The sequence below is a fragment of the Ctenocephalides felis genome, unplaced genomic scaffold, assembly GCF_003426905.1.
Source record: "Ctenocephalides felis isolate EL2017-DRISC unplaced genomic scaffold, ASM342690v1 CF-g0.4_SCAFFOLD_01170, whole genome shotgun sequence".
Taxonomy (NCBI): Eukaryota; Metazoa; Arthropoda; class Insecta; order Siphonaptera; family Pulicidae; genus Ctenocephalides; species Ctenocephalides felis.
The window spans coordinates 31,895,891-31,921,172 of NW_020537324.1; the positions used below are offsets into that span (position 1 = coordinate 31,895,891).

Consider the following 25,282-nt stretch of genomic DNA (forward strand, 5'->3'; position numbering starts at 1 on the left):
AAAAAATATTTAATTTTTCTTCAAAAATTTTACTATGTATTCTTAAAACATCTGTAAATATATTCTTAAAATTTTGAAATGATTGATAAAGTATTTTTTTCATATAAATTCCCAAAAATCACCTTTTTTTAGACGGTTACATTAGTTGTGCCCCTTAATAATGTCGCTCTATATAATTCGAATTTGAAGTAGCAGTAGCTAGGTAGTAATAAACACGGTTTCTCTCCTCAGTTTTCAATATTATTTGATCAACTTTAATAAATTATTTATCTATAACAGTTACTATCGACTTAGGATGTCTCACTATCCGATAAAAACGTAATGTAATAGAAACGATCGTTAACACTTGGAAAACAATGGCTAATTCACCTGACACACATCCGATGAACTTTTCGGTAATGATACGTTCAAAAGCGATCGTGTAATTGTTGTGAGTAAAGATTGGAATCAAACAGGTTATGTTTTTACACGAGCAAGCGAAAGTAACGTAATATTGCGAACCTCTCGTAACGTACATTAGCAATATCAATAGCATCCGAACCAACACCGAATATACGGTATTGATACTCATTGCCAGTATAACACTATTTAAGTAATAAATTAGACAAATTTTGCAATATTTTTGAAAAGAGAGATATTATTATTAACTTCTCGTAGGCTAAGGTATGTTAAGTAATAGAGAATAACATTTTTCACATATCTATACGTTTCAGGGGCTTTCTGAACATTTTTATATACCTTTGAAAAAATAGGTGTATGCATGTGTGTGTGTTCCAGTACAAATTTTTGTCGACGATTTCGGGAACACTGATCAACCGATTTGAATAATATAAAAAAACATCCGATTCGTATTCATGGGGAGTGCTTATTAGTTTTTGGCGAAAGCAAGTCTGGCCGCTTAGAAGATACGGAGCAAAAAGTGCCAAAAATGGTATTTCAGTTTTTGAAAGAACGGAGCGTCCGATTGCAATAATTCAAAAAACATTTCACTTGTATTGACAAAGTGAAGAACTGATTAAATTTTTGGTAAGGCAGGTCTTATTCGCTTTGATTGCTTTAAAAAAAAGTTCAAAATTTTCAAAATATTTCAAAATAAAAAAATGTTATTTTTCAAAAAATCTCAAAACTATTTTTTTCAATGTTTGAAGAAAAATTGAATGTTTTTTAAACATTTTAATTTTCGGTTCCAACAATTTAAGGCACGATGCAATGCACCCACTAGTTTAGTAACTGTTAGACTAAGTCTAGAGATTTTTATTGGACTTGCAATTAAGGTATGGTGGGGCACAAAGGTACGATTTGACTTTAAATAATTTTACAGTCTAAAATACTAAACTAAATGAATTGCATGAAAACACATAACATGTATAAAACTAACTATCAAACTATGTTCAGTAAAATTTCCAGTTACTTCCCGATTGTAAAATATGTTCACTATTTTTGTGATCAGTCCCTTTTGCCTCATGGTTGTGTAAAATAATAACTACATTATTAAGCAATGTGGAATACAAATTTTATGTGAATTTTTTACAAAGATATTATTCAACATAACCTTGTTTTACAGGATCAGCAGAATAACTATTAATTGTATTTATTTCCTGTAAAATTGCTTTTTTGGCGAAATTTACATTTTCATTTACTTTTTTAGATCGTAATGGTTGAGTTGGTCCTTTTTACCCAACCCAAGCTATTATGGAGGATATATAAAAACATCTGTTGAATCGAACTTAAAATTGAAAATTAAACTAAACGTCTCGTAAACTAAATAATAGTGCTCACAACCAAAATACATAACGACAGAATCCTTTTGTCTCCTGGCTCTCCCTTTTTACCCCGCCTATATTATCACAGTTATTAATTAGCTGGGAATTTTACTGAACATACTTAGATAGTTGTTTGTTTTGTTTCGATTACTTAGTTTGGTTTTCACAGTATCAATGCTACAAGTCAAACTGAACCTTTGTACCCCGCCCTTCCCTGTATATAACAATTTAATTTATATCCAAAAATTATAAACTAATAACACATCAATTATCAAATATAAACAAATTTATGTTAAATAAACTTCGCTTTTGATCGTTATTATTAAAAATTTCTTTTTCAACTGAATGGCAAAACATGCTGTATCATGATTAAATTAAATTGTGCATGAAAATCTATTCAATCAGATGGTTCACTTAAAGTACAAGATTAGATATATGTACATTTATTTCTCTAGCGGAAAATTATTAATCAAAAATATTCCACAAAATTGAATTAACGATAAGATAACATTCGAAAGGTAAAAGCTATCACTTACAAAATTGCAAAACATAGTATGTACCTACATATACTACTTACATGAATATTTTTGATAGTAATTGACGTATAATTATATGCTTTTATATATGGATAATAACATAGATCAATCAACTTCAACATTTTCCAATTTCTATGATACATTTGTATGATGCCTGAGGCAATTTTGGAAACGCAATTTGATAGTTATAAGTTAATAATCTAATTCGATTGACAAATCAGTTTCGATTTTATTTTCATAATAGTAAGTAATTGAATGAAAGTATTTTGAATATATATAATTTTGTAAAGATACATTAAACTTGTGGTGTATGGCTTCGTGCTTTAAGCAAAATTGCTGAAACTTCCCGTACCGTAACGAAACGTTCAAGGAATATTAAATGTTTTCAAATATAATAGATTACTATAAATACTGTAACATTGTATAATATTTATAAAAATTATATAAACTGAATTACAAAGTTAAAATTATATATTTAGAGTATATAAGTGATCTTTAGAATTTTAGCCAGAATTAAAATTAAAATCTGAATTAATTTCGATATACAAAATAATAAATTCTGAAAAAAATTGGAAAAAAATTATTTCAAAATTTAACTCTTTTGTCAAAACAAGCAGAAAGTTTTTTGGATCATTCAAATCGGATGCTTCGTTCTCTCAAAATCTCGATTTCTATTTTCAGCACTCTTTGCTCCGTATCTCCGTAACGGCTGGACCTGCCTTTGCCAAAAACTAATCAGTTCATCTCCCTATCAATAGAAATCGAATGCTTTTTGAACCATTCAAATCGGTTGATCCGTGCGCTTGAACACACACACACACACACACATACACACACATCGATTTTTGTGAGGTATGCCAAAATGTTCAGAAACCTTCAAAAGTGAATAAATGTAAAAATTTTCTATTTCGATTTTGGACTAATTTAATCGGGCTTTTACCAACATTTCTACAAATTTCTTCAATTTGCTATTAATAATATAAAGGATATAGCGTTTTTCGCAAATTTTATACAGTATATATATTTTGGATCGTGAAATATAGATTACACAAAACCATAAAATAAGTTGTCTGTGTTGGGCGTGCGGCATATATTTTCGAATGTAGTTTTTAACGCTGAACACAAATCTAAAATGCTTCAAAATTGGAGGTCAAACCGCCAAATTATTTGAAAATACATAAAAAACAAAATCTTTCATCTAGTAATTTTTTCTGCATGATAACTAAAATGTTATACATTTTGTCGTTTCCTGGCCCTTTTTACCTTAAATAACTATTGAGTATTCACTTTAATGGTTTTTTGTAGAATACAACAGTAGTTTGCATACATATTTTCAAAATACCCAAGAAAAATGGAAAGCAAATAAGTTCGCAAATTACTCAATAGATCATTTAATCGAAACTCATCAGTCAGAAAACGACAGAACTTATGAGATTTTTATTATTATGTAAAAGAATTACTGTTCAGAGATGATTTGTCGTTTTTTTTTTTCAATTTTTGACTTTACCCACAATTTTGACTTCAAATTCGTTTTTTAAGAAAAAAAACGACATTGGAAAACATATGCCGCAACCCAATACAAACCACTTTTTTGAGGGCCTGTGAATCATTTTAGTTTTCTTTTTTTTTTTGAAACAACTCGATATAGCTTTTCAATAAGAAGCATCACTTAATATTTCATGCTAGATGCTAGAAATCTCTATGAATGTTTAATGTATAATATATTTAATTTTATTAGATGAGTAAAGTAAATGCCTTGGTTAATTTTCCAATCCATATTAAAATTTGCTGTAATTTCTTCAACAAAACGATAAAACGAAGCAATAATTGTTAGAAACTTTATTTATATCCATTTGATTTTAATGGTTGCCATAAATCAAACATTGACAATAAAATATGATCCATTACTAAATATACAAAAAACGACAAGAATATTTTAAATTATGAGCTCTTTCTAAAATTTATGTTGTCTATTTTCAGAAGATGTATCAGCTAAAGTGGGCCATCGTGTTGATAGCCGCCGTGGACTTGACATATTGCACGAATACAAATGACAATGAAAATGGTAATACCATCAACTTTTATCTATTGATGTCAAATTATCTGACACTTATGTATCATGTATCAAATTACTACTTTAAATGTATATTTATCGAAAAACTAAATTTGTCAATTTGACATCATTTTTTATAAACAAAGAGAAGAAAAGAAATACAAATATATGACGATTAAACTTTTAGCAAATCTGAATTTGAATTTTTCGACTTTGAGAGGGAAATTCGTAATGTGACAATAAGATTAAGGAGCGTAATTTTCTAAATTTTATACACGGATTTCGAATAACCAATTCTTAAGAACTTTCGATCATAAATTGATATTCAACTATTAACACCATTTATTTTAGTACAAATCTTATTTAAGTGATTTTTCCTAATCAATTTGGTTAAAATTAGGTGATGAAATAATGAAGATATTTTCAATTTCTCAAAGTAATATAAAAGCTAAGTGATTCTATTGGTGATATCTGTTTGTTTCTCCAATCTGTATTGTAAGTGCAACATGAACTATAGTAAGATATAATATAGAATTTAAAAAAAAATTAGTTGTGCATGGCATCGTGGCTTAAGGCAAACAGCTACAACTTCCCGCACCAAAAACTAAAATTTTTAAAGTCTTTAAAAAAAAAATTAAAACTGAAAAAAAAATATTTTTGAGAATTTTGATATATTAGAAAAAAATGACTTCTTTGAAAAATTTGAATTTTTTTATTTTTTGAAAATTGAACTTTTTCTTAAAGCAATCGCGCTGGATACCTGTTTTAGAGTCGAAATATCGAAACGCGTAGGCGCCGCATCGTAGTCTAATATGTAAACATTGAAATACTTTATGAAGTATTTGATAATATGATGTGCATATGTTTAACGATCATGAGCAATATCAAGAGCATCTGCATCATTTTTCACCGCCAAATAACTTTTTCATTGATCTCCGACCTCGCTAGATCTGCTTTCCCAAAAATTTAATCAGTTCTTAATTTTTTTAACACAAATAAAATGTTTTTTATGGATCATTCAAATCGGACGTTCCGTTCTCTCAAAAACTTTACTGCCGTTTTTAGCACTTTTTGCTCCGTATCTTCAAAACGACCAGACCTGCCTTTGTCCAAAACTAGGTTTTGCGCTGATGGGTTTTGCACAATGATCGCGTTGATTAGATTCTGATAAAAAAAGGCCGGTCCCATGTTGAAAAAAATTTTTTTGACAAATTTGATTCTTTATGACGATAGAGATCATGATCATACTTAAAATACTAAAATTTTACAGTACTACAAGTGGCTTATTTTTGCAATGTGTCTGTTTCCTTAAGATTATCTTACACAAAAATGGAAACAGAAAATATATATTTCCTGAACTATTTTGTTTGAACATTTCCTCCTAGGACACTGTAAAACTCAAAACCAAAACAAGGTAGCCTCAATAATACAAGAGCACACAGTGTAAAAACTTAGAAAACAAAAAAACGTGCTTGTTTAATATTTCATATATCATCAAAATTACTGAATGTCTTCCTTTTTGTAAAGACAGATTGTAATTCAATGAAGAGAATATAAAAAAAACGTGCTTAAATCCAGATGATGCATTGCGAGGTGGTATAACTTTATATAAATATATAGTTTTTGTAAAGAAAAAAAAATAAAAATAATTTCACTCACCCTTAGCAGAACCACGTCAAAACCGAGTATTATTCTCCCCCCGGATGGAATTCGCGCATTGGCGTCCGATTGGCAGGGGCGATCCTTTACAAAATGACCCCACCTTCGACTATGTTCCTCCGGTATTAGAGCGTGTTCGGTATTGGGCTTCGAGCGACGAACGAAACGAGCCTAAATCTCATCTACCTGAAGAGGATCAAAGCCAAAAATATCACTTTCCACACCAGGAATTAAGAAGCACATATCTCGATGAAGATGGCCCGAGCAATCGAGAAGATGATGCACTGGAGAGTAGAGCAACAGTCATTAGACGAAAAGATACAATCAATTCTGGTCCAGGTTTTATGAGATTTGTGGACGCACCTCGATTCAGGCCCAGGCCAATGCATAAACGACCTATGCCAGCTACTATTTTGATGCCGCCTCCTGCAATAAAGAAACAGGTAAACATTATTCATCTATCATAATTAATAAAGTTATTAAAACGGTTAGTTATTACTTGATTTAAAGACTTGATTTAAAAGTTAAATACAAAAAGCATTCTTATTAACAAAAACTATTCTCAAAAACAAATAATAAGTCATATTATTATAAACCACATTTCATAGAAGGGCAAAAAAATAATCGAAAGAGAACAAAAAATAAAACTAAACTATAAAAACTATAAAAATCAATAATAATAATTATTGTTTTATTCGGCGCGTTGGAGTTTTTATTATGACTAATGAATAAACTTGTCTACAAGATATAAATAAATTTTGGTTTTCAATAAATATTTCCATACTTATATACAGGATTTGTCGAGACGCGCGATAACGACGAGCCTTATGCTTGCTCGTCGCTCTTGCAAAGCAACTTTATATGAATGTTCTTGTACCGGCAGCGCGCGTACTAGCTTAAGTTTTTCCAACTTTTCACCCAAAGTTCCACTTACATTTAAATGCATTTTTGAATAACAGAAGAAAAATGTACAGGCTTTCGAATGATGCTAATATAAAAGTAGTCCAAAGAGCCGCACTGGTAGAACATGGAAAATAAAAAATCATTTTCACCTTTTCACGCACTAACAAATAATTTTTGCACATTATTTGTTATGAACAACATAGACAAGATCAGTATAAATAAAATGACGTTAACATTTTTTCGATATCTCTCATATTTCCGACAAAAAGTGAGTTTGAAAAAAAGAACCACTTTCACATGTTTTCACTGATATCTCGGCCAAATGATGAGCTACGGATTTGAAATTTGGTATTTCGAATTTTCTCGAAAATACCTATAAAATGGCATCAAAATTATTTAAATGCCAGGGTGGTGCCAATTCTGTATGGAAACACGCCCAGACCCTTTAATAAGAACTACATTAATTCATTGAATATAAAAATGTTTAAAATAGGTATAGCCATATGATTAATTATTCAAACAAATAAGTGGCGATTTATTTATTTGAAACTACTTACATATTAACGATACTTGCTGTTTGTGATAGAATGATTTTTGATATATTATTTAATTCAACGACTTAATAATTAGATAATAATGCCATTTGGGTGAAATATGATCAGTAAATAGTTGTAGTCCAGTCATTATAGTAAGTTCACCTCGGAATTCGAGATACCCAGTTGGAAGTCTGTAAATACTTGTATATTGACACCTAAAAGTTGTCTCGAAACCTACATATGTAGTACACCCTACAATATGTAGGATTTGAGACAACTTTAGAGTTTCAATAAACAAGTATCTACAGACTTACACCTGTGTATCTCGAATTCCGAAATTCTTATCTAATTTTAGCTTAAATGACTGGACTATTAAGCAATATGCAATACATTACGCATTGATGATAATGCTTCAATTTTTAAAAGTTTACCAATAACCTTCAACAAGCTTCACTGCTATTGACCAATTTAGTCAATCTAAAATAGAAATACAAAGCTTCAAAACAAAAACAAATCGCAAAGATTCATAAAATAAAATACTTATTGTTGGACAATTTATTAATGCATCTAGATGTATTCTTGTCAGGCATCTTTATAACGATATCTGATTAATTCTATCAGGAATGAGGAAAGGGAGTTGTTAGATGTAATTTTGTTATTATTGTTATTTAACAAAAAATATGAAAACAATCCTAATGATCTGTTACAAGTTCTCGAATTAGTAAAAAATTCTATTATCATCCTTTTTTGTGCTATCATCATACTTTAAAAAACAGCATCATTCAATGTAGTTCTTAAATTAATTTTTTGTACTTTATGAACGATTTAAAATTCATTTAATATTTTATGTAGACAGACCAAGCAAAAGATTTGTAGGGCTCATATTGTATTTCTGCAATTCAAAATTTTTCATGAATCAAGAAAAGTGGGAGGCCGTAAATTTCAAAAACTGACTATTCGACTTCGGGTTATTTCTATGTACTTATTATCAAGTATGAATAATTTTGCATGTTAATAGGTATTTTAAATACAATAACACAAATTTCCGCAATCGCTAATGTCGTTAATCAGAAACTCAAATTATCTAGATGACGTTACCCAATCAAACATTTAATTTTTAAGTGAAAGTGCTTTTTCACTGTTCAAAGCCCCTATAAGCTAATGTTCGTTGAATGCAGGTCAATATTATTTGAATCGCATACGCCGTTGTTCTTGCAAATTAAAAATGCTGGTACGCTATCAATAATCGTGTTGGTTATGACATATATTGAAAAAATAATCAATCTTCGAAAAGCCGAGTTTTATTACACAGGAAACAGGTACGATTTGCATAATTTTATGCGAAAGGAGAAAGTGTTATTAGATTTACGCGCGCTTCACGTGCACATATTCCTATACATATATGCATATATATATATACATATATATATATATATATATATATATATATATAATATTTATCTAGTATGTTAAGCCCATCCGCCGGCATATGAATCATACAAATAGAATACTTTGAAAAGAAACTTTAGGCTATGATCTATGATCGCACAACTTTATAATTAACAACGGTTTAGTTCATTAATCAAAAACAATATATTTTTCGCTAGACTTGCGTTTCAAAACACATGAAGAAATATAATGTATTGTTTTGTTTTATTTACGCCAAACGAGTCCGAATTGAAGGTTAATGCTTCTTCCAATTAGGTAAATTCGTTAGAAACTGATAATGGCTAAAAGTAATTTCATTACCTTCTCGAGTAATTATAGTTTAGTTCCACGTGAAATATGTGACCTTATCAGAGCCTATACAATAAACGATCTTTACTCTTTTCATATGAAAATCTTCCATTCTATAGCATTCAACCATTAAGGCAGTTTATTCAATCTCCACAGTTGCAACTTCGATTTTGGCTTACAATCGAGCTACTGTTCTAATTCGAAATATCTTTGGTGATATGATGGAAAACATACATAGCTATATTATGTCCAAATGCTAGAAAATAAAAAATCATTTTCTTAGGAGGATATTCTGGCCTAAAATTTAAGAAACAAAATCGATTTTATCGTCTGATTGAATACGATACCAAAAATTTCTCAACTTATACTAAACAAATTTACTTGTAATTTTTACATAGTCTTTTTATTACAGACTTCCCTTCGGTATGAACTAAGGTTATCCTCAAATTCCGTTTTTAACTACTTTAATAAAATCAAATCAAAAACAAATTTGTAAAATAGAAATATTTTATTCACGCAGTCGCCATTCTATGAAAATAGGATGTAATTTTTTGGAATTTGTCAGTAGTTCATACGATTGTGATATTCTTGATATAATGTATGTATATATAATAATAATGAATGGTGTTCCGCCCGATGACATGTCCATGGTGTGAGAGCCACCACAAATAAATGATTCCTTATCATTCGTTGTCTATTATTCTCATTACTAATATTTTCCCTCCGCTGTGCCTTTTTTTCATATATTTTCCTTTCCGAACTTGTACTTCCATGCTTTTTGATCCTGCGCTTCAGCTTTCAGTTCTCCGTATTTTCTCTTCTCGCGCAAGTCGTCAATCCTTTGCATTCTTCTTCTTCCCATTCCTTTCAGTCCTTCTATTTTGTCATCGACGACGTCGTGCAGGAGGCACTCTCTTTGCAGGAGGGGACCAATCCAGTTTTTTTTTCTTTATATATTCATATTTATTTCTTCAGATTATTTGAAATCATGAGTATGGTCAGCCAATTTTTTGAGACACCCCTTTATCGCCTTCCAGAATTAAAACTTTATGATTATTTTTTTGGTCTCATATCATTAATTAATAACTTGTAAAAAACTATAGCTATAGAAACAGTGTTTCTGTAATTCAGGCCTTTAAGTTAGAATACCCTATTAATAAAAATGTTATATTATGAATTTCATTTGAATTTACAAATAATTATATTTCAGTTTTCAACAGTTTTCATTTATGTATACGAACAAATTCAATATCAAATGGGTTTTTTTATTTACTGAGAATAATAATCTCAAAAATTACGAAAACATTCTAGAATTCTAGTATAATAAAACACGGTAAAATTAATATATTATTCAGTAGACGTAATGTATTATTATGATTACATAGCCGCACGCTTACCCATTACCCTGGAGTGTAAATTATTATAGATCTATAAAAGCAGCATCACTTAATAGTTTTATAATCAAAACAGTGAAAAGTCAAAATGTTCTCATATTTCTAGTTTTGGTACTACTTAAATGTATTGGCTAAATTTGTCCCGGTCATGTGCACCCGGCCTAATGCCGAAGATGCTTTCGTCGCCTTGTGCATTGGTGGTAATGAGACGCGTGTGACATAGTTCGCGTTTTAACGAAATGCGCACTATGAGAATTGAATACTAAACTTTTGAATTTTGCAGGTTTCGAAACCAGCTCAGGCGAACGCTCTTTGGGTTGATGATCCGAGCATTTGGCTCAGTCCGCCGCCCGTTGGAGGCACGACCGTTGCTTTTACCAAAATCACCACGGTCAAAAATGACGGAGTCGAGGTATTTTCCAATTAAATTTGCAATTTTTACAATCAAAACGTCGTCTGCACTTACTAACATGGATTGCCGATTAATGTAAAATATACTGATGTAAATATGCTTAATTATAACTTTTGCATATCATTCCATCTTGAAGATCCTATCATTTATGATACGCAGTATTTAAATATTAATTATTATTATTGCGACATACTACTTCAATTGTATATAAATGCCACTTTCCATATCATATCTGTCAGTTCAAACAGTAATTATTAAATTTTGAAGATACAGTGACGAAGAGTGTGGTAAATAATTCTCACTTCGAAAACTTGCATTTTACAAGTGTAATATTAATTTCAAGTAGGGAAGCTGTTGGCTTGTTGTAACATTTTTTTATATCGAAGTAAAGATGGATAGTTGCTGTAACTATTCCTCTATCTAATCAAGTAAAAGTAACTCCATAACTAACGTTCATTATTCCGGAATTCCGGAATTAATCAGTTTCTAGAAAAAGTGTCTTGCGCCGTATTTGGGGTAATAATTACCTCTCAATAATATCTCATTTATTTCTAACAAAATTGACATTTTCCTGACGTAAGTGAAACACATTTCTCCTGTAACACATCTTACAAGTGCCCTTAGCTAACAAACAATACATTTTCTACCCAATCTACTTTATTTACGATTTAATCTTATACGATAATACGTTCTAGCAAAATATCATGGTAAAATATTTTGTTAGAAATAATGATGAGTTTTTAAATATTTCCTTCAATACTTAATAATTATTTTCCAACGTTTTTAATTAAATATTGCTTTATCTGATAAATATTGCCATAGCAAATTTTGAATTGTGTGAAATTATTTGATCAATCACACAGGTCCAGGTCCACAAAATAAAAGAACTTATATGTATTGGGTGTGCGGCATATGTTTTCCAATGTAGTTTGACCGCAGAAAAGGAATCCAAAGTCAAAATATGGGGCTAAATTGAAGAAATTAAAAAAACGACAAAATCTCCGATCTAGTAATTCTGCATGATACTTAAAATCTTATAACTTTTGTCGTTTCCTGGCCCTTTCTACTTTCCACGTTTTATTTATTTGTAAAGTAATTTAAATACGCAAGTTAACAAAATATATCTACAAATACGTGTGCAAGACGTAAAATGCAATATTTAATATATAGAGTATCAATTTAATAAAACCTTATGTTTTGATAACGTTACTAATTGTAATAATTATCAATATAAAAATGTCTTGTCGAACTCATTATGTACCTTGTATCTTACCGAACTAAATTATCAAAATAAATTTAGTTGCTCAATACAAATTTTCAACCTTTATGTATTGACTACAATTCTCAGATCTAATATAATTCAGAACATGAAATACTAATTGGTTTTAATTTTCGAGATAATAGGTGTTGCATACACAACGTGATTGCATACACACAACATATAAGGCTTTATATGATTATATTATTAATTAAAGAAAATAGTTCAGCAAATGGTGATGAATAGTTATTTCAAATATAATGACAATAACGAAAACCGAGATTTTATGGATGTTTTTCTTGACTATATGACCAATTGAACATGTTATTGTTTTAGCAATAAATACATAAAATTAGAATTTATTAAAATAATAAAATTATAATTTATTAATCAAATAAATTTTTCTCTAGGTTATACCTTCAAAAGAAATTGTGGTGGACTCATCAACACCATTGACAACCTCTGAAACCTATGTGACAGATTCGATTGCGGAGGAATCGATGCTCCAACCACAATCAACTTTGATACCGAACAACCTAAATGCATTGAAAACTTTGTTGCAGAAAGAAGCAGAAGTCACTACTACTTCTAAAGATGTAGAAATGCAAACGACAGACAAGACTTTTGAAACTACTTTAAATACAGGTGAGGAAAATTAACTGATAGTAAATGTCATGTTAATAATGAATGAATTCATACCATGATAAATCATATTTTAATATACATTTCGTACGGTAATTTGGACAAAAACCAAGAGGTTTCAGGTTCGATACCCGGCAGTCTAATGTCAAACAGTAGTGACCAGTATTAAAATATTTTTTGGTCAAAACCGATGTCGCTACAACTTTACATCTAACCACTAATCCACGAAAAAACCCATTGTTCGGACGTATTTTCGTTTTATCATTGGCCATGAAGGTGACAATCTTCATGGCATTGAGTTTTTACACGGAATGGTTGCTACCCCTGATAGAGGGGGTGGCGGGGCAGTCCGAAAAACAACATGTGTAATAAATAATATATATATATATATATATATATATATATATCTTCTTTCATTAAAACTTAGTAGCAAATCAGTGATTATAATAAGAACTGCAACAAATACAAACAAATACAAAAAAAAATAGTGTTTAACACAGTCCACTGCCACAAGGGTTAAATTATAACCCAACAACCTGAGTGAAGCAAAAGAAAGTATTAACTAGCTGTAAGTGGAATTCTGTCTTAAGGCAATTAGGGCATCGTGCCTTAAGGCAAATTGCTGGAACTTCCCGTACCAAAAATTATTATTTTTTTTAAAAACGATTAACATTTTTGAAAAAAATTTACTTTGAAAAAATGAGATTTTTGAGAAACTATAAATTTGACAAAAAATTACTTTTTTTTGAAAAAAAAATTTTTTTAAAAAAATTTTTAAAAAAATTTTTTTTTTTGAAAAAAAATTTTTTTTTCTTTATTTTGACATATTGTGGAAGATCTGAACTTTCTTTTCAAAGCAATCGTACTGCTTTAACTGCATAGGGACAAAATATAAAGCGCGTAAGCGCCGCGTCGCTGTCTAACGCATGAGCATTGGTTCGGAACCCATAGGAATGTTAACAAAATGTATACTTATTGTTAAAATCTCTATAAAATATCTGATAATTTGATGTGCATATGTCTAATGATCATTTTTGACCGCCAAATGGCCCATTTTTTTACTTTTTCCTCTATATCTCCGAAACCGCTAGACCTACCTTCATAAAAATTTTATCGATTCTTCATCTTGTCAATACAAGTGAATTTTGAATTATTCAAATCGGACGCTCCGTTCTCTTAAAAGCTGAGGTACCGTTTTTGGCACTTTTTGCCCCATATCTTCGGAACGGCTAGACCTGCCTTTGCCAAAAACTAATCAGCACGTCTCCTTATCAATACGAATCGAATGTTTTTTAAATTATTCAAATCGGTTGATCCGTGTTCCCGAAATCGTCGACGAAAATTTGTATCCGCACATACATACACACACATACATACATACACACACACATACACACACACACACACATACATCCATTTTTTCTAAGGTATGCCAAAATGTTCAGAAACCTCTGAAATGTAAAGATATATAAAAATTTTCATTTTTGATTTTTTTGCGATTACTATAACTTGCCCTACGGGAAGTTAATAAATTTCATAACTACGTAACATAAATACACCCATATTAAAACAATTTGTTCAGAGTTAAATGGTTCAATCTCGTACAAAAATATTGAAAAAGATACCCTGTATAATAGAATACGTATCAGTGATATCTATCTTCTATACTTCATTTGCCTATTATTAATGTTTATTTATTCAAGAGCATAACTGCCTAAAAGATAAGACTTCAAAATAAAATCGCCTTTCGACATACATTTTATCACCACATATAGCAAAAAATTATTTCATTAATTCCATGATTTAATGTTTTATATTTATATTGTTTAATTTCTAGATGTATCCGACAAATCGCCTTCTACATCGCAACAAACTACAGCTTCTTATGCTACGACATGGTTTACTAGACCTAGGCCTACAACTACAACTACTGAAGAGCAAATTTTAGTAGAACATAGTACAGTGCCATCTCCTGTGCCCATGATAACCCAAAATTATATCAGAACCAGCCCTGCACCTATCTACACCACCACCAGGCGTCCTACGACAACAACTACTTTCAGGCCACTTATGAACCTTATCATTCAAGGACATTCTAAGGTAATTTGAATTAATATTTCAGAAAGATATGTTAATCATAATTATAATTATGTTTTTGTTAGCCCTTGATATAGCATTCAGTAACCTACATTTTTTTATTTTCTGTACATTAACATCAACGCAAGTGGACAAGTAAAATTATTGCCTTGTAGTGTCTTTTAGTAAAAAGTACATCGTAACTAAAATATGACAATGAGTTGCCTTATAATACCAATTATTAAAAATAATTCGAAATACCAATAATAATAATAGCTTAAATTATATTAAAATTCTAGTTTATTCACAATTAAAAGCGTATGACTTTTAGAATAAACTAGATGACCCAACAGACGTTGTCCTGTACCTATGTCTACATTTTTTAAATATAATATACTAATATTTACCGTTTACCTAAAAATAATATTTATTGTTTTTTAAATTACTCTTCACTCCAAAATTTATAATATGAGCGATGTTAAATGTAGAAATGCTTTTTCCACACTATATTGGAAATTGAAGTCTTTTAAACGGTTTAACATAACCATAACCATAACATAACACTGGTACTTCATGTTGTATTGAATTAATTTAATTTTTAATTATTTAAGATATCTAAAATTGTATCTTAAACTTCTCCTAATCGATATCGTGAGGGCCAAATTGTATGTATTCATCTCTACTTTCCCATTTGGTCTTCTAAAGTAAAATTCTTATGAATTTTAAAAATATTGTGGAGAGATTAGTAAAAGATGCAAAGAAATTATATATTGAAAAAAAAACTATATTAAATATGTAATATTCGAATCTTGTACTGAACCCAAGGCCCCTAAGGTGTGCATTGGTATTTTTCGCATGCATCGCATCAAAGATAGGCTGATTAATACTTAATTTCACATTCTAAGTGAATTAATTTGTCATATTTGTTCATATGTGTATAATTCAATCTGCCATACATATACTGTCTCTTATATTATTTTAATTTCTGGCACATCTCAGCTGCTTTTCGGCAATAATAATATAGACATTTCATTTTTCTTGTTCATAATCATAAATTTATTATACATATTCTAATATTGTCTAGATTCATAAGTAAATTGAAATTTTTGGCAGATGATATTTTTAATATATTTTCAATGCAAATAATGACATGTCGTTTTTTGCATTTTTTTCCTTTTATTTCTATAATATTGCACATACATCCCAGTGCTTTATAATCACGTACGTCCTAGAGTATTTCCTTAATAAACTCCAGAAAGATTTATCAAAATCCAAATAATCGTTTAGAAGGAGTATACAGTAAGTGCTCGTAATTTAATATGAACTTTAAATAATAGCAATAAAGCTCAAATTGATTCTAGTTAGAAAACGTTTGTATGTGAGAAAGAAAAGGGCTGTTTTTAGGGTTTTACCGGTAATTGTTCGATTTTTTCTTGCGGTAAGAACCATCCTTGGACTTCAACAAACATTTAAAAAAAAAATTGTCCAAATTGGTCCAGGCGTTGTTGAGTTATGCGCTTATCAACACATTTTGCGATTCATTTTTATAAGATTATACTTATTTCTTCTGCATTGCTTATATAACTTGATCAAAAAACGAAAAGTATATATCACAATCATTTTAGGTAAAAACTTACGGTCTCATCCAAAACGACAACTCTCTCATTGCCGAAAACATCAGGCATCTTCATCCAAAACAACCAGGAGTCCAAGATCAGGAATTGATAAAAACAAAACATCTGCATGATAAACACAAGTCTGAAACAAAAACCGATGGTGTACAGATTCAACCCAGAGAGGAAGAAGTACAAGAAGAAAACTCCTTTTTCGGAAACATGTTCGAAAATATGGATTTCGGTTTAGGATTTTTATTTAATGAGGCAAATAAAGATGCTAAGAAATCTGAAAACAAATATCGCTTTTTGGATCAAGATGAAACAAAGAACGTGGAGGATGTACAAACAGTACAACACTTGCACTTTGGTAATGAAGACAAGGAAGAAGTTGATACTTCAGAAACATTGGCCAAAAAACGAGAATCTATGTTGGTATCGCTTCAAGGTTTAGTGGATTCAAAATCACAAGCCTTAAGTGATGATATCATAAATCGACGAGAGAAAAGGATTGCTCAAACTGAGGTAGAAAATAATAATGCACAAATAACTTCTAAATCATAATATTAGTTATTAGACTTTATATTTTACTAACAAATTATTTTTGACTGTTAACAAAACCTGAGTGTTCAAAAAGAAACTTTTTATGAGTCGAGACAATTAAAATCTTGTGACCATGCAATTGTTATAAACAAAACGTTTTAAATGACAACATAAAAAAATATTTATCAGCAAAACCAATATATCATCCAATTGTGGATTGAACGTGCAATCTTTCAACCGAATTATTCTGATTAAAATAAATTGAAGAAAATAGAATATAGTATAGTATATAGAGAAACCAAAACGGTTTAATATACTTTTAAAATTTTGTATATTAAAAAATATTAGAATATTTTTTTATATTTTATTATCGAAGTCAATTATCAAATGAAAGATGTCATCAAATATAAATATACATATGTATATACAAAACACTGCTGAATGTACTCATATTGGTTTTGTTTGATTTAAATTACTAATGTTGCTATTAAGTTAATATTTCTGAATGTCAAATCAAACTATTAGTTCATTTTTCAATAGTAAGAATTAATTCCGCCAAACTTATAGCTGTATCTTTGGATTTTATGATTTTGTTCATTTCCTGAACAAAAACCTATTTGTTTGCACATTTCTAATTGCTTTCATTGGCATGGTTCAAGAGTAATGACCTCAGTGCAAAGGCAGTCAAATCGAGCACAATTTGTAAAATAAATGCATTGTCCAAGAGTAAAAGTCCAAGAATACAGTTCTCATCCTGCATGCAAACTAATTTTTCAAAGTTGATAACCTTAACGGAGTTTTACAAATTAGTCGTAAGTTACTAGTTAAGATCTAAGTTAATTTATATTTTAAGCTAATCATCGGAGCACGATACACGTGCAACGTGATCGATAATTTATGTCGAAATCGCTAATTATATTTCGCTAATTTGTCATCTGTTAGCAGAAAATGCCGTTCGCATAATTTTTTATCGAGACTAGAAAGTGCGTTTGATGTCTGCGTTTTAGTAGAAAGGCGCGGATGAGAATAAACATTTTTGCAGAGAAAAATTACACTGCGGGGCCTTTCATAATTTGGTCAATATTTGACGGAGCGGTTTTGCATATTTTTTGCATCCGCATATACGAAATTAATAAAATCTGCACACGTGAATAAGATGCCATCCACAAAACACATGTAAAAGTAGAATGGTATGATTGGTTTTGATCCAAATAAATTGATTAAAGCATAAAGTAGATGTGAACGCACATTCCATTGATTGGATTTATTGCTAGAAGGAAAAAAACTCGACAGGCGAGGTAAGAGCATTGTAAAATTATATTCTCATTTTCGTTTACAAGAATTTTATATGAAACAGACTGAAACAGTATAGGATTCCCATTACAGAACATTAAAACACACAATGCATTATTCAATAGCACAGTAAAACACAGTTTGTAAACGGGAATATTTGTACACACCTACTTTTTGCAACTGAAAAATTTCAAGACTAGTTCCAAAAATTTTGCCATTCTTTAATAGAATTTATAATTAAAATGTCATAAACAACTCATCATAAAGCTGATAAACTATAATATACCACGACAAGCTATTTAATTTTATTTTCAAAAAAATTATTAAATTGCTCATTTATTATTGTGTCTTTGTTTCGACTATATGGGACCGTCGTCTTCAGTAGTAACAATGAAAACAAACCGTTTTTATACACTTTTTATGATGTATAAAAAGTATAAAAAAAATTGTTCTAAACAGTTCCTAAAGAAAGCACCGTCCTATATCGTCAAAACGTAAAAATAATTGAAAAAAATTGAAAATTAATTTTTTTAATAAATATTGAAAATTAAATACCCACAAATTCATATCAAACAAATTGCATATTTCACTCAGTATTATCGAAGTACGTTTTCGTCAGAATGTGGCTCCGAATAACTAGTAGATCATTTTTTGAATTAGTGCCGACTGGTAAGGGGGCGTCTATTAATCACGTGAGATTTTTAGGGGGAGGGGGAGTTTGACAAAAAATACGAAATATCACGTCGGGGAGGGAAGGATATAGCAAGATATCATGTGTATTTATTTTTTACCTGAATTTAAAAAAACTATCTCAACATTTTCAAAAAAAATCAAAAATTTTACATTATTTTCTCGTAGCTCAAAATACACGTGATGTTTGGTGTGGTAGAGGGGGGGGGGCAATTTTGAATATCACCACATATCACCAAGGGGGAGGGGGGTTCAAAAATCCTTAAAAAATCGATCACGTGATTAATGGACGCCTCGTAAAAGGTAATTAATAACGTTTTAGGAGCAAACATAATAAACTTTTGTCACAAACGTTGTTACAAAAATATAGTAACATAAACCTTGATAACAATAAGTGCAGTGTGTTCTTATTCACATGATTAATAATCGTTCCATTCATCATGTGAAGTGATGAAGATATCTACTTTTAATTTGCCTTGTATACAATTTTATATTTATTTAGCAATAAAAAATTACATAAAAATTTCTTGCTAAAAAAAAGCTAAATTAAAAAATGTTCACATCGCACTATAAATAGATCAGCAAATGTAATCGTAAAACCCGAATGAATCGTGAAATTCCTGAGTTGATAATCCATCTATGCATGATTTATAAAAATTTTAGTATCGTGCATGAAATAATTGCCAAAATCAAATAATTTCTTATACCAATATTCAACAATATTTTTTGAGACGGTACAAACACTATTTTCTAAATTACCTTTTCATAATTTTATAGCATACTAGATTCAAATGTAACTTTGCTCATCATAAATTCACTTTAACTGTCACTTATCGGCATAACTTTCATTTCAAAAGCGAATTATTCATGTTAAAATGAGAACTACCATAAAATTAAAAACTGATGTATAAAATGAATAAATTATTTCAGTTTTTGTGATAAAAGTAACCGAAAGTTATATGCTTTGATGATCGGTACTGTTAGATGGCATATATTATTGAGTATTTTATTGCTTTTGCTTCTACAGATATCTACAAAATGTGTCAAATTCGAATAGAATTATATGGGTGCACGACATCTATCACGATGAAGAACTTAAAACCATGTAAATAGTTGAGTCAGTAAAGAATTTTATATTAAAAACCTAAGCAAACCTAATTTTTATAATGTTTTCCAAAATTCTAAACAAAAAATATCATCTTAAAACGATACTAACGATATTTAGTAGAACTTTATAAAAATGATATTTTTCATAGAAACTTTTTGTTTCATAAATACAAAAATGCAATATTGTATGATTCTGAATTTTATGTTGACATATGTTTTAACAAAGTCTAATTATTGGGTATAGCATCAATAAAAAACAAATTTCTTTTAATTTATTTTGCATCCATACGTTTCGACTATAATCCTAGTCTTCATTCAGTGGGAACTAAAAATAAAATTTAAAAACTATAATAATTGAATTGAAATAAATATAAAGAATTAAAAGTACTTACAATTTGTTAATCCTAGTGTTAAAACAGAAAAATCAATATATACCATGTCCTGATACCATAAATTAATAAATTTTCTGTTTTAACACTAATTGTAAGATTAACAAATTGTTAATTTTTAAAATTTATTACTATTTCTTAAATACACATTGTAAAATTTTTCGATTAGGTAAATTTATTATCGATTCTAAATTATTAACGAGAACAAAAATTGAAATTTGCAAACACATGTAATTTTTCTACAATCAAGTTAGATTTTGTCAACTGCTTTTCCAAAAATTCTGTAAATTCATACATTTCTAATATTTAATGATATTATATATAATAGATATATATCTGCAAATCTGAATAAAACCAGGGTTATTGCTAAATTTGTCGTAATTTGGTGATTTTAATAGTTCTTCTCTGACTCGACTAATACATCAACATGACAAATGTTTATACAACAGATAATATTAAACCATAGTTTATGGATTATATTATATTCACAGAAATTATGTTAAATAAAAATCTGTACTTAACCAAAAATTTAAATATAAATATTTAACTATGTAATAAAAATTTAGATTAAGATATTTATGTACTTTTAATAATTATTTTAGCTTTATATATGTAATGGTATTTATTTATACAAATTTAGTTATTTAATAATTTATTAATTTATAAAACATTAATTTTATAAGTGATTTCAGTATTGTATTTATTTCAATAAAGTTTCTTAATATACGAATTTGGTGTTTTTAATAATTCAGACCAAACATTTTATATTACAATTTTTTGAATTCTGTTTATTTTTGAAACAAAATTTTCTAATTGGCCAGAAAATGAAACTAGTGGTGTATGGCATCGTGCCTTAAGGCAAATTGCTAGAATTTTCCGTACCGTAATGAAATATTCTAAGAATATTGAATGTTTTTAAGTGTATTATCATAAGCTCTAAAACTTTCGTTATTCGATTTTTTTTTTTTTTTTTTGAACTCTTTATTCGTATTTTATAGACAAAATATAAGAGCTTATAAGTTGAACTAGACATTTATCATAGATAAGGAAAACGTTAATATAAGTATACATAAAAAGTAAACAAAACTTGAGAACGCAGAGTCAAGGATCTTATCTCATATTTCTAAAAACTATATGACCGTTATTATATAATTTGTATCCGAAAATAATACAAATATTCGTCCACGATTTCGAGCACGCGGCTCAACCGATTTAAAAGATTCAAAGAGTATTTTATATAATATAATATTATTTGATTTCTATTGATGGGGACATGTGCATATTAGTTTTTGGCAAAGGCAGGTCCAGCCGTTCCAAAGACGTGGAACAAAAGTGCACAAAATGGCAATTCAGTTTTTAAGGAAACGGAGCGTCCAATTCGGGTAATGTAAAAATCATTTCATTTGTATTGTAATACAAAATATTTCAAAGATTCAATAAGAAGTAAAAAAAGCCATTTGGCGGTCAAAAATTATTTTCAGACATATGCACATAAAATTATCAGATATTTATATCGATTTTAATATGTAATATGAAGAAAAATTGTTAACATTTCTATGGGCCCTAGACCAATTTTTATAGTGTTTAACTCTAACGCTATCTCTAACTTAGGATTTACGACGAGGTACTTATGCTTAATTCTTGAAAATTATTCAAAATTTTCAAACAAAAATCAAATGTATCAAGAATGTCAAAGAAACATACATTAGTTTAACTAGTTAACTTCCCGAAGGAAAAGTTTATGTTTCGATCAAAAAATCCGATTCGCTAATTTTATGTTTTCTTGACGTTTCAAGCCATTCTGAATCGAATGACACAAAATTTGGAAAAAGTATGTCTGGGTGTGTGCGCGTGTGTGTGTACAGATTTATTGCCGTAAATCAACGTTTTCTCAAAAACGGCTGGACCGATTTCAAAAATTTAAAAGCCATTCGATGTATCTCGATGAGCACTAGGGTTTTTCGTCCACGTTTTAGCCCGCAATTCTGAATCGATTTTGAAAATTCAAAAACTGTTCGATAGATATTGATTGGGAATCGTGCTGATTAGTTTTTGGTAACGATCGGCCAGGTCGTTTTCTTGTGATAAAGTTTTGAAAAGACGGTAGATACCATAGTCTTCTAGATAATACTAGAATATTACCGCCCTACGACAACCCCTTTTGCTTTAAAAATTCGTCAAAGTTTGCAAAAATTGGTATCGTTTTTTGGTATTTGTCAAAATTAGACCTTTTATCGACGTTTGCTCAAAAACGCCCGAACCGAAGAAATTTAAAAGCCATTCGATGTATCTCAATGAGCACTATAGTTTGCAGTTTTGTGAGACAATCTGCCGAGCCATTTCTTTGTAATTTGAAAAAGAGTGTTAAACTTTTCGTCCACAATTAAGCTCATTCTACCGAATCGATTTTAAAAAACCAAAACCTGTTCGAAAGATATTAGTTAGGAATTATACTGATTAATTTTAGGTGAAAATCTACCGAGCCGTTTTTTTGTAATTAACTGTTGAAAAAAAAAATTTAAGCCGATTTTTATGGAACTTTTTTTTTGGCGATATAGAACTTACTGAAATATTACGGCCTTATGACAAGTAGTTTAATTTTAAAAACTGATCAAAGTTTGCGAAAATGAGTAATTTTGTTGACGTTTGTTAAAATTAAAATTAGGTGATTTACTTAGTATAACGATAGATTACTTGGTCTTAATGAACATACTAAACCATTAACGTCTTACAAAAACTGGTTCAATTATAAAAATTATTAATTTATGAAAATTTGCTTTTAGAAAATACGTGTTCGTTCGTTTTCAATTATGTGTAATAAATCCTCTCGGAATACTTCTAATCACTCATAAATTAATTTGTTTATTATTGATTAAGTCGATTATTTACACATATCGGGAAGTTCAAGTAACTTGCCTTAAGGCTAAATACCAATACCAACTAGTTTAGTTTGATTATCTAACACTGGCATAAATGGTGTAACATTAATGGTAAAACATAATAACAAATTGTCATCAAATCCGAAAATAACATGTTACTCTCACGTTATCCATTGATTGTCTAAAATTATATTCTCTAAACTCAGCAATAGGGTATTCGACTTAAAACTGGTTTGAATAATGCAATAGTTGGTGGTCCCAAGTTCAAAAACCATGCAATGTATTTTTGAAATTTTGGCTCCTATTACACATTTATATATACGCATACACCCACATGCATTTTACAATTTTGATGTCACACAATTCACGATGGCTTGAAACGTCGAGACAAAATAAGATAAGCCGCACTTTCTGGGGAAAACAAACTTCGGGATATTAAAAAAGATGGAAAGTGTGTGACTCTATTGGACTTAGCTTTATAATTCAATAAATTAATATGATTTGTAAACGATGAATTGATATGATTTTAAAACAAATTATTATATAGCAGTAATATTATAAGTTGTTCAGGTGAATTTTATAAAGATCATAAGGTTTTGATAAAATCAGGTAATTTTCTCGATTATTCGAAAAAAGTAATTCCAATGTTTTTTTTTATTACATACGATCGATGTTTCTCATTTTCGATTTCGTGAGAAAATATCGCGCCAAAGTATTTTAACGATCCATCACATATAAAGCACTTCAGAAATAAAATCATATCGTAAACGGCGCATCAATAAAGCTCGAATCACACGGAGCTTGTTCTGCTGCTTTATGGCTCTGCTTGCCAGGTACCTGGCTGTAGAGGGTTCAAAATGACGTCATAGCGATCTCGGTTACTTGCCAGCATGCTGGATTTCAACATTAGAACGTGCGCTATTTTTCGTGCTGGATTTGCCCGCACGGACCAATCGGGAAGCAGTATTTTGTCACATGGTTCATCATGTGACTGCACTGCTGTCAAACTTGAAAAAAGAGTGCGACATATTTTGGAAATAGTTATGAAATCAATGTCGATTGATCGGTCTCGGGCAAAAACCTATAGTTTTTTCAAATTTTATTTCATTTAGATAATTTAAAATAATATAAACGTAAATGATATTCAAAACATTTTCTATTTCATTCAAGTATAAACATTTTTTTTTTTTTTTTTTATATATAGAAACATTTTGATTTTAATTTTTTTTAATTATTTCATTTATTGGAGAAATATTATTGAAAAATTATTCTAAAATTAACAAAAAAATTTTTAAATCATTTAATATTTAAAATTAAAATATATATTTATAAATTTACTAAAACCATAATTAAATTTTTACAATATAATTTATTATTTGTATTCATTAATAAAAATGATATTATTTATTTTTAATAATAACATTTCAATAATTTTAATTCAGATTTATGAAAATTTAAATAAATTATATATAACTTTCCAATTTTTTTTTAATTATTACATTAATTATCTCTTACTATATTAATTTTATTGAATTGTTTTTATTAAATTATATTATTTTCTATGGTCAATATTAACACAGAAGGTAAAATAAAGTATTGTTCTTAATCATTTGTGTAGAATTTCGAGGTTATATCGCACGGCATCGCTTAAAATCTAGTTTTTGTACAGATGCGTTGTTCATTTTTTACCACTTTTAAGGTTATGTCGCACGCAACCGATTCACTTACTAACCAACGCTCAAAAACAAGCCTCGTGTGGATGCGTACGGCTTGAAAAATAGCATGATTTATAGCGCCGT

At 29.4% G+C, this 25,282-nt stretch overlaps 2 protein-coding genes across 2 annotated transcripts in view; one reads left to right on the top strand and one right to left on the bottom strand.

The window, feature by feature from the left end:
• LOC113367087 (multidrug resistance-associated protein 7) overlaps positions 1–25,282 on the bottom strand; it is a gene marked incomplete in the record, with an annotated part of 83,173 nt that overhangs the window by 39,661 nt on the left and 18,230 nt on the right.
• On the top strand, positions 6,056–17,146 carry LOC113367088. The gene is made up of 5 exons (XM_026608717.1): positions 6,056–6,454; positions 10,865–10,993; positions 12,662–12,896; positions 14,731–14,993; positions 16,595–17,146. Exons 1-5 carry the CDS (start codon positions 6,056–6,058, stop codon positions 17,144–17,146), a joined length of 1,578 nt encoding a protein of 525 aa, XP_026464502.1.

What these genes read in the sequence shown, in the direction of transcription:
- LOC113367088 (XM_026608717.1), top strand. Translation starts at nt 6,056, where the DNA reads ATGGAATTCGCGCATTGGCGTCCGATTGGCAGGGGCGATCCTTTACAA. An exon ending in CTCCTGCAATAAAGAAACAG is followed by an intron (nt 6,455 to 10,864) that starts GTAAACATTATT and finishes TGAATTTTGCAG; the next exon opens with GTTTCGAAACCAGCTCAGGC. An exon ending in TCAAAAATGACGGAGTCGAG is followed by an intron (nt 10,994 to 12,661) that starts GTATTTTCCAAT and finishes ATTTTTCTCTAG; the next exon opens with GTTATACCTTCAAAAGAAAT.